The 13,452-nt window shown below is 40.2% G+C and overlaps 1 protein-coding gene across 1 annotated transcript in view; it reads left to right on the top strand.

Annotated features, from left to right (window-relative positions):
- The window catches only part of egfra (epidermal growth factor receptor a (erythroblastic leukemia viral (v-erb-b) oncogene homolog, avian)), a 33,595-nt gene that overhangs the window by 8,257 nt on the left and 11,886 nt on the right, over positions 1–13,452 (top strand). The window contains exons 2-11 of the mRNA XM_008334403.3: positions 8,534–8,685; positions 9,260–9,446; positions 9,775–9,903; positions 10,000–10,068; positions 10,436–10,554; positions 10,927–11,068; positions 11,979–12,095; positions 12,877–13,003; positions 13,080–13,153; positions 13,239–13,326. Coding sequence (XP_008332625.1) covers positions 8,534–8,685; positions 9,260–9,446; positions 9,775–9,903; positions 10,000–10,068; positions 10,436–10,554; positions 10,927–11,068; positions 11,979–12,095; positions 12,877–13,003; positions 13,080–13,153; positions 13,239–13,326 — 1,204 coding nt within the window. The remainder of the gene's footprint in view (positions 1–8,533; positions 8,686–9,259; positions 9,447–9,774; positions 9,904–9,999; positions 10,069–10,435; positions 10,555–10,926; positions 11,069–11,978; positions 12,096–12,876; positions 13,004–13,079; positions 13,154–13,238; positions 13,327–13,452) is intronic.

Below are 13,452 nucleotides of genomic sequence, written 5' to 3'. Positions count from 1 at the left end.
CTTTCTTCACCATCACAATGTGATTAATACATTGACTATCTGATTTAAAGGATGCTTAAATTCCCTGACGTCCAGTCTAATCATTAAAATATAAATCAAACTGATATCCATCTGAGAACATGGTAATCTAATTGATGATTAATGGCTCATTAATCATGGCTTCTTCCATGAAATAAACATTTGTGTCTCCGTTGGCCTAGCTGTATAAACTGTGACAGTCATCATTTTTGTTTTTATTGTATTGCAGGAGTGTAAGAGGCTGTCCCTCTCCAAGATTAGATAGCAGTATTGTTCACAGTACTACATTGTTCCAGGACTGGAACACCACAACTTAAGAGCTGCTTAACACAATGTGAGCTTCCTGTTTTAAATGCATAGTGACTTTGTGAAACACTGATGCTTTGGGGCTGAGCTAAATGATTTCCTGGTGTGACCGTTGGTGCAAAAATTTCGAACTACTTGTTTTTATAATTGAAGCCAGAGGCCTTTAAGGAGGAATTCACAATGTTTTACTTCCAGTGTTTCCTTTCATTAAAAAACGTCCTCCCACATTATCCTCGAAATCATTAGAATTTGCTATATCCTCAGGGCCTACAGTATAGACTTAGACTGCATCATATTTCACTTTCATAACATTTGAAGAAAAAATTGAAAACAAACCACTTCAGTTTCACAGTTTGTGACTAGTTGCTGTGTTTGTTTCCTGGTTTAAATACCGGGGCTTTAAAAGCAGGAATTGTGCCAGTCAGTAAGGATTAGTCCTCTGGACCAGCAGAACATTCACTGTATCTTCAATCTGAGATGATTAAAGTACGTACAAGATTTTGAATATGTAGTCATTGTTAAACTTTATTGCTGTAATAAAGTTGTCTTGGAGCCTGCACCAGATTATAAAATCTGAAACCTAATTAGGTATTAAGGTCAAAGGACACACAAACAGCCCAATGACTTATTTATGTGACCTTGTGATGACCTAACCTGGGTAATTCAATTTGATGACTTCCTGGTTTTCACTTTGGAACCTGCATAACTCAATATATTACATGAAATATATTTTATTTTTCAGATTTTTAAAAAAATATTTTCTCTAAATCTAAATATTTTGTTTACTTCCAGTTTTCTTAAGCAGTAGTGAAATTGAATGTCATATTAATGAAAAGCTCCCAAATCTACAAATTTTAACCTACTCTCTCCTCCAGTGGGGCTGCAGGACATTCCACTCCCTGGTGTAGCTATGAGACTCCATTGTCTCGGCTTCATACTCTTGGATTGTGAGCCCGGGCTCTTGTGTTAAGCAGAGTAGCTGATAGCAATAGTCCAGTCTGCCAAGTCCGATGCCTTTGATGACTGATGCTTAGCAGCCAGGCCTCAGGTTGTGCTGGAGCCTATCTGTTCCTCTATAGTGAGAGGCCAAAGTCATCTAAAAACAGGCCACACATTGTTTTGAAGCTTTGTTAACCAGACCTGGCGCTTTTTGTTAGGAGCTGGGTAGAGCCCCAAATGCTAACAATGGATGAAACCTGAGCTGTGGGTTTGTAGCAAAGGTGTTTGATGGAAAAAACTAACTGCATTTCCCTCTCAGTTCACACAGCACTTACTGTTCACACTGCCATGGTTGGTTAGAATTCCCCCCATAAATAGTCTTGAAAAAACAATGGAAATCTCCAGTCCGATCAAGCACTTCACGCACTTGCTCTGTTGCAGTTTGGGCATTTCAGTTGTATCAGAGGAACACAGCTAAATGTTTCTCGTCTTTCCTCTACAAATGAAATTGGTCATGCTTTTGGCAAATCCCATGTAACAAAATACTCTCTCGCCTTGCTGAAGAGTTGAGAGCCTTTTGGCTGCACTTGGCCTCTGCCAGAGTGGATGAGGAAGAAACTACTCATCAGTGGACTTAAGGGCCCACTGATTTTTTTTTAAAGCAGACGATGAACTGGTGAGTAAGGCCTGAGCAACAGACTAAAGATTACTAATGCAAACCCCAAAGCTTTTGTAGAATGTTCCTTTTATGGGATTTCCGAGGGCCAGAGTGAGGCTGAGTTTCTTGAGACGTGACTAAGGCAGTAAGACAGAGTTGTTGGCAGGCAACACTGTCAAACAGTGGTTATACGGACACAGAGATCCGCCTGTCAGCAATCAAGCTAAAATAAGAAACCTCTTCAGCCAAAGGTGGCCTCAAAGAGTGTGTATCTTTTTGTTTAGATGAAGAGGGGAGTCCAGCCGGTGAGAGTTATCTCCTCTCTGTGTTGTCCTCCAACCTGGGCCAATCGCTCTAATCTGGGAATGTTTAACCCAAGTGGGGATTCCCAGATCACAGCTGCTTTCTCTTGCTGGAATGATGTGTGAAATGTGTGGGACTTTTTTTTCAATTGCGGTTGTTGTTTTTCTTTCTTTCTTTCTCTGTCCCCCTGTTTTTCTTCTTCTGTTCTTCTTCTCTCGGCATGGCCCACAGTGGCAGTTGGTAGAGGTGCAGGGTTAAAGGGGGGCGGGGAAGTTGGAATGGAGGTTGCATTGAGGAGTGAGTTAGCAGCAGTGTGCTTGCCGCCCACTCCCTCTCCTGTCTTCCTCTCACGCTTCCTGTGGGACTGAAGAGGAGTATGGTTTTAACAGAAGGAAAGCTGGTGGTGGCGGGGAGGTGTTGTCCCGGCTGGAACGGTCTTCAATGTGGAGAATGCTGGGGCTTTAAAGAGGAAGTGGGTTGAATGTTGAGACATTTCTGGAGGATAGTGGGTGCACTGTTGGAATTTAAATGGCTCTCATGGTAACAGAGAGTGTGAGTTTTGGGGTAGCGTGAGTCTCATTGTTTAGCTGCAGCTACAGAGCTCTAGTGGACTTTCCAACAATGCACCTGGGAGATGTGTCTGACTAATAATGTCCCTGCCCTGATTTTTTGGCCCCTCACATATTGGTAACAGATGAATGCTACGAATTGGATAAGTTATTGACACAAGTAATTTGAATCTTACTAGTAACATAACTGCAGTTGTGACTGATTTTCTGGAAGTGTAATATGTAAATATTTATCTGAAATACAAGAACTCGGAAATAAGCAATCAAGTATCCATCCATCTGTAGAAATTGTCTGTGAATTATTCTTTTTCTTTTTTCTTTTTTTAACAAATGAAATAAACTTTCTTTTCCAAGTATTTTAGAGAATTTGGAGTAAAATGACAACTTCTTTTATATATTTTCTCTTCAGGTTCTCTTCTAAATTAGTACAAAAATGATGGATATCAGTATAAATCGGTGAAATAGACTAAAAAGGAAACAGGTTTGAATTGATGTCAGTGGGAAGAGTTTTTTTTTTCTCAGCAACCAACAATGAAACAGTACCCTGAAATGCAGTTATAATTTATTTTTAGTCTAAGCATCTTTTACATATTATCTATAATAATGTTTTACAGATCCATTGACAATTACATGTGTGAACTTTCAACAGACACTAAACAACACACGCTTCATCCTAAGCCCTAATTCCTATTACCTCTGGTAGTCAGTGTGGGATTTTGAATCAGTTACAGTCTGTTCCCCAGCTGGCTGCAAACATTTTCTGTATGTCAATAAATTCTGGACAGGTTGCATCTGGTAAGTTTTAAACGGCTTCATTGCTAAAAAAGCAGCTGCCTGCAAAAACTGGAAGTTACATCGGAACGCTGCACAGCCCAAGTAAAATGGTGAGGTTGTGGTTTGGAAAAACCAAAGGAATGAGCTGAAGGATGCTGTAAATCCCCGTAGAGCTGAAGAAAACTGCAGAGTTAAGTGAAACATTACTTGCAAGGAACTTTGTCACCAGGAAGGAACAATGGCTCTTACCCTAAACCATTAAGATGTTGTAAAAAGCTGTTTTTCCAATTGGAACAAAAAACGAGTTCCCATGAAAACAATGCCAGTTGCAGTTGAAGAGAGAATGTTTCTTGTCAAAAGTATTTCTGCTGAAGTCATTTTTACCATTCCAAAGCAGAAGGGGGTCCACATCAATTCTCATTTATTTCTTGTGACAAAGAAAAACTCTCAGGACAAAAACCTTATTAAATGCTCTTTCTGTGATTTTGGTGAACGGCCATCATGACATGACTGTCTCTTGCTACAGTCCACAGATCGCTTCAAATAATGCTAACCTTTAATACCAGCATTGTGCCAAAAAAAATCTGATCTCTGTGGAGAGGAAACGTAGAAAAAGAACAGAGGCCAACTTCATTGGGCTGCTTTGTTAGCTGGTGCTCTACAGCTGGATGCATTAAGGTTTGTTCCTTTTGTTAGCCGTTAGGGAGAGGTCAGCCATGTTCATATATCAAGTGTGAAGCTTTGCACCCGCTCTCCGCAGTTTGACCCCACGGCCGGTTGCTATATCCACCACCTACGTTTGTTAAACCACAAAACCACTCCTCACTCAACTCTTTCTTCTCATTTTCCTCCGTCACTTCCTCCCTGTCACCCCCTCCTCTCCGTCACCCCCCTCCTCTCCATTAGAACAGGATTTATTTCATTCTCTTGTGCGTCTTCCCTGGAGATGACAATCAGCTGCCTTCTGGTTTGAAATCGCAGGGCAGCCACAAAGCACTGACCCTAAGAAAAGTTCGACTTCCTGGGATGTCAGAGGGACTTGTGTTGTTGTATTCATTGGAGATAGGGAGGAAAGGATTGGTGGGGGACGGGGAGGCGGGGGGTGTATCCTCTGGCCCCCTTTTTTTCTTTGAGGCCCCAAGATGTTTTCTCTGAGGAATTGATAGATCTCCCACGCAAAGGAAGAGAGCAGGATATCAGGATTTTTTAAAGTCGAACTACAAAGTGTGTTTATATTACGGCACCACAGAAAGCACATTTGACCGTTTATGCTGCTGTTTTTGTGCTATCTCATCCTCTAACTACTCCTGAACCTCAGCCAGTCAGAAAATATAAGAGCAGGAAGGATGAGCTGATTTCACATAAAGATTCAGAAAGGGGATATTTTGTTTCTCACAGATGGACTTGGAGAGATTTATGCTCCCCTAAAATCTGACTGTCTAGAACAATTGAGTCAGTTTGAACCTGGGGATTCACCATTTCAAACCAGAGCCAGTACACACGCAGAGTGTGTTTTACCTTTGTTCTTCATCTTTCTCTGTCTCGTCTGTAGAGATTTGTGTGAAAGTGTGTCATAATTTACCTTTAAATATAGGACATAATTGTGGCATTGGAACGATGCAGATTGTGTTGCATTTGAAATGTTGTTCAACTGGTGTTCACTTGGAAAGGGCGTGACAGTTAGGATTGCGATTTTCCATTAATTATGTATAAGTTTTCAGATGATGTAATTATCAGGCTCTGGTCAAAGCATAATTGAATAACGGGTGGTGACACAGAGGAAGCAGAAGCGGCAGCGCCCGTTCTGTTGTCAGAAGAAATGTAAAGCAATAATTGAATTGCATGAGTGATGAGTTGGTGTTTAAAAAGAAATCATTAAAACAACCGCAGGTTCAAAAAGCTCCGGGAAGAGAAAGTTTTGACTCAAATATCTGTGTGATAACTTTTGGTTTTGTCTGTAAAGTCAAGTATCCACAGATCAAATTAAGGTACAATTTTGGAATGCAGATAAGACGTAGACAAATCAGCCGTGACTGTGACACAGGCGATCAGGCTGTTGTTATTAGAGCAGGTCTGGGGTAAAACAAGAATACATTTTGTTTCATGAGCACAATGTTCTTCAAATAATAATCCAAAATAGTTTGTTGTTATACAGATACAGTAGCCTTAGGAGACAAAAATCTACCCACACACACACTCACACACACACACGCAGCAGACTTCCAGCACTGGTGCTAAAGTAAACAGCTAAAGAATTATACTCGACTGAATATAGCAACGAGCTTAGATGACTAATGATTGGGTTTATGGAGTCTTTTGTGGTGCAGTGACCGTCTGCAAAGATCAGGACAAACCAGGGAATGGCTTATATGACGAGAAGTGTTGCACACATGCCAGCACATACACACACCCCCGCACAGGCACACAGTCAAGCTGAGATGTCGCAGACCTGCCGCTCCTCGGTCCAGCAGTTATCTTCTGGACACTGTGACGACAGTAGAGCTGGAAGGAAGTGAAGCAATAAATAATTAGTTTATGTCAGAGTATCGGTTACATCTCTGCCACACCTCAAATTTAAAGGTCCAGTTTAAATATGTTTATACACCTGCTGTTAAAATTTAAGTAGAAACAAATATAAAGAAAATTGTGTTTTTTAATTAAAGACTGCAAAGTCTTTTTTGTGAAGATTTTTCTTCCTGTTGTTGGACGTGTACAGCCCCACAAGAGAGCAAAGCCCGTCATGGCAGTACAGTGCCAGCCATTCAGTCACAGTCCCTGGTTTTACTATTAAATAATACTGATTCTCACACCCACACCTCAAGCAGACAGTTGTTTTTCATTTGTGCGATGAGTACAGTTTAAGTCAGGTGTCCTGGAAAAATGAGGTCAACACTACTTTCCGTTCCCTGCCTTTTTAGTCCACCAGCTGTTGTTTGCCTGCATTAGCAAAGAAACCGTTTGATCTGCCTTTTATAACCATGCGGCCCTGACATACGAGAGGCATTTTCATTTGCAGGGTTTTGTTGTTAATAGGAAATTACGGTGTAGAAGGAATTGTAAAGTCATGTTTAAGTTGTAACTTCAGCGTTGATACACTCTGACCTTGGCCCTGCCTCATGAGGAAGTGGTAGTTTATGGTGGTAGAATATCAGGTCACCCACCATCTGCAACAGACTTGTAAAACCAACTGAATAAAGAAGATGTTTACCCTGACCTCACTTCTGCCTGTGTGTTTTTTATTAAGTTGCCTTAAAGATAATTTGTGCTCCACCAAGCTCATGACTTCATCACTGGTGGATGCATGGTGAACGGCAGAACAACAAGTCTTTTAGGCATAATTAAAAGCCTTGTTCTTAATCTGTCACTCGGGATGCTCAAATCAAATTGATTAATAGTCACAGCTGCATTGCCGCCACGACCTCTGGGTTTATGACAGATTAGTCTCTCAATCTTAGCAATAGTAATTGGTATCATTATATGATTTCTAATCTCAACCTGGTTTCTCTAATTAAAACCGTCAGCTTGCGTTTTGTGAGTCTGTTGCCTTGACGTAAGCCTGCTGGACTGGAGAGCTCATATCAAGGAGATCCCCCGGGGACGAACTAATGAGGAGGAAGAAGCAGGACAATGGGAGACAGCTGTCAGTGTCTAATTCTCACTGATTCAGTGCCCATCACTGTTGGTTTGTTGGTCTGTAGTTTGAACAGAAGATGTTAACTAGGATGGTACAGGGCCTTGAATAATTCAAAGTCCTTGAATTGAATACATTTTAAGGGCTTACATTAAAAAATGGACAGGAAATAAAAGTGAAAGTAGCAAATTCAAAAAATGGCAAACTATTCAGTTGCGACTGAATCATTCTCATAAACTAAATAAACAAAAGAAAACGTACAGTGAAAGATAATGAAGGCAGCATTGTGCAGTTAATTTCACTGTTATTTCAGTGCTGTGTCCAAGGTGTGGTTCTGAATTGGGTGCACATGTTTTGGATGTTCTCTCTGGTCAAGAGCAGACACGTTGTGGAATTTGACTCATAAGACATTACACAGAACTGTAATTTCCAGTGTAGAAACCGCTGCACAAACCAAATCAAAACATTAAACAACAGTGTAGTAATTAAAAGAAATAAAATATTTGTATTCCTTTCTTGTGTACTTGTGAATGCATTCGTGTTCCTATACTGGTGTGTAAATATCATTGAGTTCTTCTGTGTTAAATCCAGATGTTCATCACTGTGCCAGAATAAACCAGTCTGTCCAGCCTGGAACACATGAGGGCAGAAACACGACCTGACACCCAATACTCTAATAATAAGAAAAGATCTTTTGTTGGTGGCTCCTGCACTTGTCAGTAATACTACCTTGGGCAAACGCTGTATTGCACAATTACATGTGTGTTTGCTTCTTCAGCTCATCACCTCAGCACAGTCAATTTAAATGCCACAAAATAAATAACATTCATTTAGATTTTATGTGACACGTTTAGACATAATGCACAGTGATTTTTAAGTTGTCCAAAAACACACACATACACACAAATCTAGTACATATTTAAACGGCTTGTGTTACTTCAACATAACTCCTGCTACAGTGGTTGCTTGAACTAAACCATGTATAGCAGTGGAAAAAAAATTTTTTTTTTTCTTCTGGTATAAAGACAGACTGCTTACATTGAAACATGAGCCAGAATCTCACATTGGCCCTCAGTTTTAATTCCTTTTGTAAATGCAGGCATGGAAGTTTTGTAGTTATGACTACCCCAGCCAGTCACACACACACACACACACACACACACACACACACAGAGAGAGAGAGAGAGAACACTATGAGCAGGCCAATGTGTTACATAAGCTCAGCTATGTGTAAGTGACTGTGGAGCCTTTTCTCTGCACTTCTACACGATTTACTCTAGATATGATTTAGAAAGAAATAGTGATATATTTGTTTTTTGTCATTTTCATCTACAGTATGCCAAGGAATCACCAACCGCTTAAACCTTCTTGGCTCCAAGGAAGACCACTACCTGAATATGGTTAAGACCTACAGCAACTGCACGGTGGTCCTGGAGAATCTGGAGGTGACCTACATGGAGGCGCACCGTGACTTGTCTTTCCTAAGGGTAAATACTGCTCTGGTTTTTAACATGCACAGGAGAACACAAAGAATCAAGGTTTTTTTTGGGGGGGGGGGCAGTGGGTGGGTACTTCATAGATTTCCAGTCAGTTTAGCGGTCCGTGTCCTTGATCTCTTTCCTAGCTCTACAGTACTGACTCTTAAAATCAGTGAGCTTTGAGTCTGTGAAGATGAAAATGGTTCACCCTCTCTGCAACTGTCTGACTAGAGCTTTCCATCAAAGTCCAGCAAGAACCACCAGTCTGTGAACACTGGGCATACGGGAACAGACCACACATGCACACACACGCACACACACACACACACAGAGCCAAATGAGAACTTGCACACGCTAAGAGTAAAAACCTACAGTCAGCAGAAATGCTCAAGCTTCAAAGTTGTAATTTCAACTAGTTATTTTTTTCCCTCTGGTCCAGCTCTCAAAATAATTAGATTCAGCATGTTATGGTTGGGTCTGTCTGCAGCCTAATGTTTCTCTCAAGTTTAACTTTGAACATAAAACGGTGGGAACAATATCAATATCTTGGTTAACTGTAACTGTTTGTTGTGTCTTTGTGCAGTCAATTGAAGAAGTCGGTGGCTACGTCTTGATCGCCCTCAACACAGCCACCAGAATTCCTCTGGAAAACCTGCACATCATTCGAGGCCATTCCTTGTATGAGGGAAAATTTGCTCTCAGTGTTTTGGCCAATTACGACAAAGCTACCGGACAGGGCACCAAAGAGCTTCTCCTCAACAGCCTGACAGGTGAGTCCCTGATTAAGATCTCACAGAGGTAGACACGTTGGTCACACGTTTGATGCATTTATGAAGCAGGAAATTGACGTAGTGTTCGGGCACACGAAATTAGAAGTATCTTCTGTATCTGCTATGAGTATTTCAATGTATACTGTTGTTCTTTTTTCTGCCTTTATTTTTGTTTCTTCAGAGTGAGCTCATGTGCTGCACCACATACACAACAGATCAGTGTGGATCTGGCTTCAGTTTCAAAATGCATGAAATTTTATGTTGCACGGCGGAGCTGTGTTTTAAATGCAATTCAGTAGATTTATTAAGTCTTCACTCGCCACTGCAGAAATTCTCAAAGGAGGCGTCAAGTTTGGGACCCACCAGCTGTGCAATGTGGAGACGATACAGTGGAATGATATTGTCACTGAGAGTAACCCCACCATGGAGCTCCCAGGGACTAACAACAGTTCACTCTGTAAGTTCAAGGCCAGTTAACCTTTAATATTTTTTCAAGCACATAATCTTCCAATCAATTCTGTTGGTTTATTGTTCCTTTTTTGCTTTTTTTTAGGTAAACCATGTCACTCCAGCTGTTATAATGGCTCATGTTGGGCACCTGGTTCTCAAAACTGTCAAACTTGTAAGTTTTGTTCTTTAAAATTGAATTGTTATTATTCATTATTTAGCAGCTTGTTACAATACGAATAGAATAGAATAAGAAAGAACAAAATAAATCAATATAAACTAACTGTTGTTACTCAACAACCCTAAAGGAGTATAAAAAAGGCTACAAACCTTAGTTTATTACCTGGTGTGCTCCTCAGTATCAGATGAGTTATTACTGTTATTGCAGCAAACAACCCAGCACACATGGTGAACACATGCTTGAAACACTACAGTGTTTAAATTCCAAATAGTCAATGTGATTCAAATTAAACTGCTGCTTAATTTCAGCAAAAAGACACAAGATTGACCAATGACTGATTTTGTCCTGTTCTTTTCTCCAGATACGAAGCTAAACTGTGCACAGCAGTGCTCCAAAAGATGCAAAGGGCCTTCACCGAGTGACTGTTGTAATGAGCACTGTGCTGCTGGCTGCACCGGACCCCGGCCCACCGACTGCCTGGTAGGAGAAAGATGTGTTTTGTCGATTTAAAGATACAGTCAGAGGAACAGCAGAGCTTGGACAGCAAAATAAACTGAACATCTCATACTTCTGCTCTAAATTACGACCAGAGAGGCCTTAAAACTAAACAAACCCCTTCAGTCAGCATCTGTTTTTACGATCAAGTGTTATTAGTCCAGTACCAATGAGACATAGGAGTGCTGATTATAGCGCTCATTTGGCAGTAGCTCAGGTTTCAGCGCCTGCTCTCCCCTTTATCTTTCCAGCTCTGAGGATTGAGCTGCGGCTCTGATGCTGGAATGCGGTGTGATTATTAGCATGGGGCTCTTGTTATGGTTTCTGTGCGCTGGATGACTGTTGTTTGTGCTGCAGGCTTGTCGGGACTTCCAGGATGACGGTGTTTGTAAAGACTCCTGCCCGGGCCTCATGCGCTACGAACCCAACCTGCACCAGCTGGTTCCAAATCCTCATGGAAAATACAACTTCGGGGCTACCTGTGTCAAGAAATGTCCATGTAAGAATGGAATTAAGCCAATTAAATATTCCGAGTACAAGCCAAGGTTTAAACAGTTGGGTTGCATTAAACAGTTGGGTTGAGCGTCAAGTTAAGCGGTGTCTTCAGTTTCTACCAATTACCAATTCCATTAAAAACCAACAATGGAATGCACCATCAGTCCTAGGACATGCATGATAACATTAATTAATTGATAATAATAATAATAATTTTTAGTTTTTTTGCTCGAACCACTTTGCAATGCTACTTCTGCTACTTCCAGTGAAAATCTGGAGAGGGATTTTGTTTGTTTATTGCAGTAAACCAAAATAATTTACATCTTGGACCATGCTGTAAACATGCTCATGTTAAAAATGAGATAAACACTGCCCTTTATGGTGTTATTTAAGGAAAGACACCAACACTTTTTAATCGTGAAATTGGCTAAAACTATTGGCTAAAAAAAAAAAAAGGCACATTTACAGGATGACCTGGGTGACCTAGGTTTTTACATTTGGTTTTTAATTTACTCAGGATTCTCTAATGTTTTGTAAATCAAATGATCGTATTTGATTGTAATTATTACCAAACCTTAACCAGTGGCCCCTCTGTCCATTATAAGTGCATTTTCATGTTGTGTGTTGAACTCGTGTCCAGGTTGTCCTTCACTGTTGTTACACATTCAGTGGTAACACTTAACACCCACAGATTAATTATAAACTCACGAACAAGGAAAGAAAATAATTAAGTTCTCAGGCGTGTCAATGCAAAAACTGTCCTTTCTAACTTTCTAACTGCTGATACTTCACGTACAATATTTTATGGCCCATAGCACAAGCGCGTACCTATAGTAAGAGGTTATATTACGCAAAGACGTTGTCATGGTTGAAGGGTACAATGAGACATGTTTGTGTTTCTGCACTGGTTCCAGATAACTATGTTGTGACTGATCATGGAGCCTGCGTACGAACGTGCAGTGGTAATACATACGAGGTGGATGAGGGCGGAGTCAGGAAGTGTGCCAAGTGTGAAGGACTGTGTCCCAAAGGTAGGGTGTAGCTGCAACCTGAGTATGTTTTTGTGACATAAGTACTCACATACACAATTTAAACTCAGGTACTACAGTATGAATACTTTGCTGCCTCTCTCTCTCTCACACACACACACACACACAGAAGGAAATACTTCACACACACACACACACACAAGGAAATACTGATTTACAAATCAAATCATTAAATTTGTTTTGCTTAAAACTGATTTTCTTTTTAAGTTTCACCTCACAGTTTGTTGTTTTGTAAAGATAAATAAAAAAGTCATTCTATGAACAATAATTAAATTATAATAGAAAAGAAAATTCTAATATCTAAGCAATATACGTATAAGTAAATGTTGAAACTGTTGCTTCTCACTACTCACTCACTACTTCACCTCTCAGAGCTTGTGTGCATTTATAATTTAGAGTTAAAAGAGCTCTGATTTTTTTACTCCAGGGATTTGGTATAATCCTGTAAGATTTCTTAATTCTTGGTCAAATAAATGTTGCATGACATATGATTCGTAAGTAACAGAAACATAAAGGAAGAAAAACTGATCAGGCAGTTGTTAATGTTCGTTCGAGTGTAGCAGGATAATCTCTTTAGATTAATTGTCAGGGTAACTGGTCAACAGTAGCTGTAATCATCTTTTCTTATTCTGTATAATTGCTGCTCACACCTTATTTGATTGTGTTAGAAATGGCTGCTTTCTCTGTCTCTAATCCTCCTAGATTAGGATTGTTGTAGAAGAAGATCGTCACCATCTTCTGCTCTCACATTCATGTTTTTCAGTGTGTAACGGGCTCGGAGCAGGAGACCTCACTCGCACGCTGTCCATCAATGCCACCAACATTGACTCCTTTAAAAACTGCACAAAAATCAATGGAAATATTGCCCTTATCAAGACATCCATTCATGGGTGGGTAAAAATCACAGCAGTAGAACTCTCACATTAGTGCAGTAGAATAACTGTCATGACTGATTTTATTTTTCAGAGATCTATACACCAAAACTCCAAAGATGGAGCCTTCACAGCTCGATGTGTTTAAAACAGTTAAAGAAATTACTGGTAAGACTAGAGAAAGCAAAGCTGCACTTGGGAACAGTAAATACACATGGAAGAGGCTCAAAGTTAACAACGTGTGTTTCTTCAGGGTATCTTTGGATTCAAGACTGGCCAGAGAGTTTGAACTCACTCAGTCCTTTTGAGAATCTGGAGATCATCCGAGGACGGACTAAACGGTTTGTTATTCATATACATTTATCTTGAGCTCAGTTTTCCCTTTTTTTTCTTCTCATCATACATATACATTTATCTTGAGCTCAGTTTTTCCTTTTTTTTCTTCATCGTAATCCACCTTCTCTCTG

The sequence above is a fragment of the Cynoglossus semilaevis genome, chromosome 20 (assembly GCF_000523025.1).
Source record: "Cynoglossus semilaevis isolate Cse_v1.0 chromosome 20, Cse_v1.0, whole genome shotgun sequence".
Classification (NCBI taxonomy): Eukaryota; Metazoa; Chordata; class Actinopteri; order Pleuronectiformes; family Cynoglossidae; genus Cynoglossus; species Cynoglossus semilaevis.
Note: the sequence above shows the minus strand (reverse complement) of the source record. Positions and strands in the feature narration are given on the sequence as shown.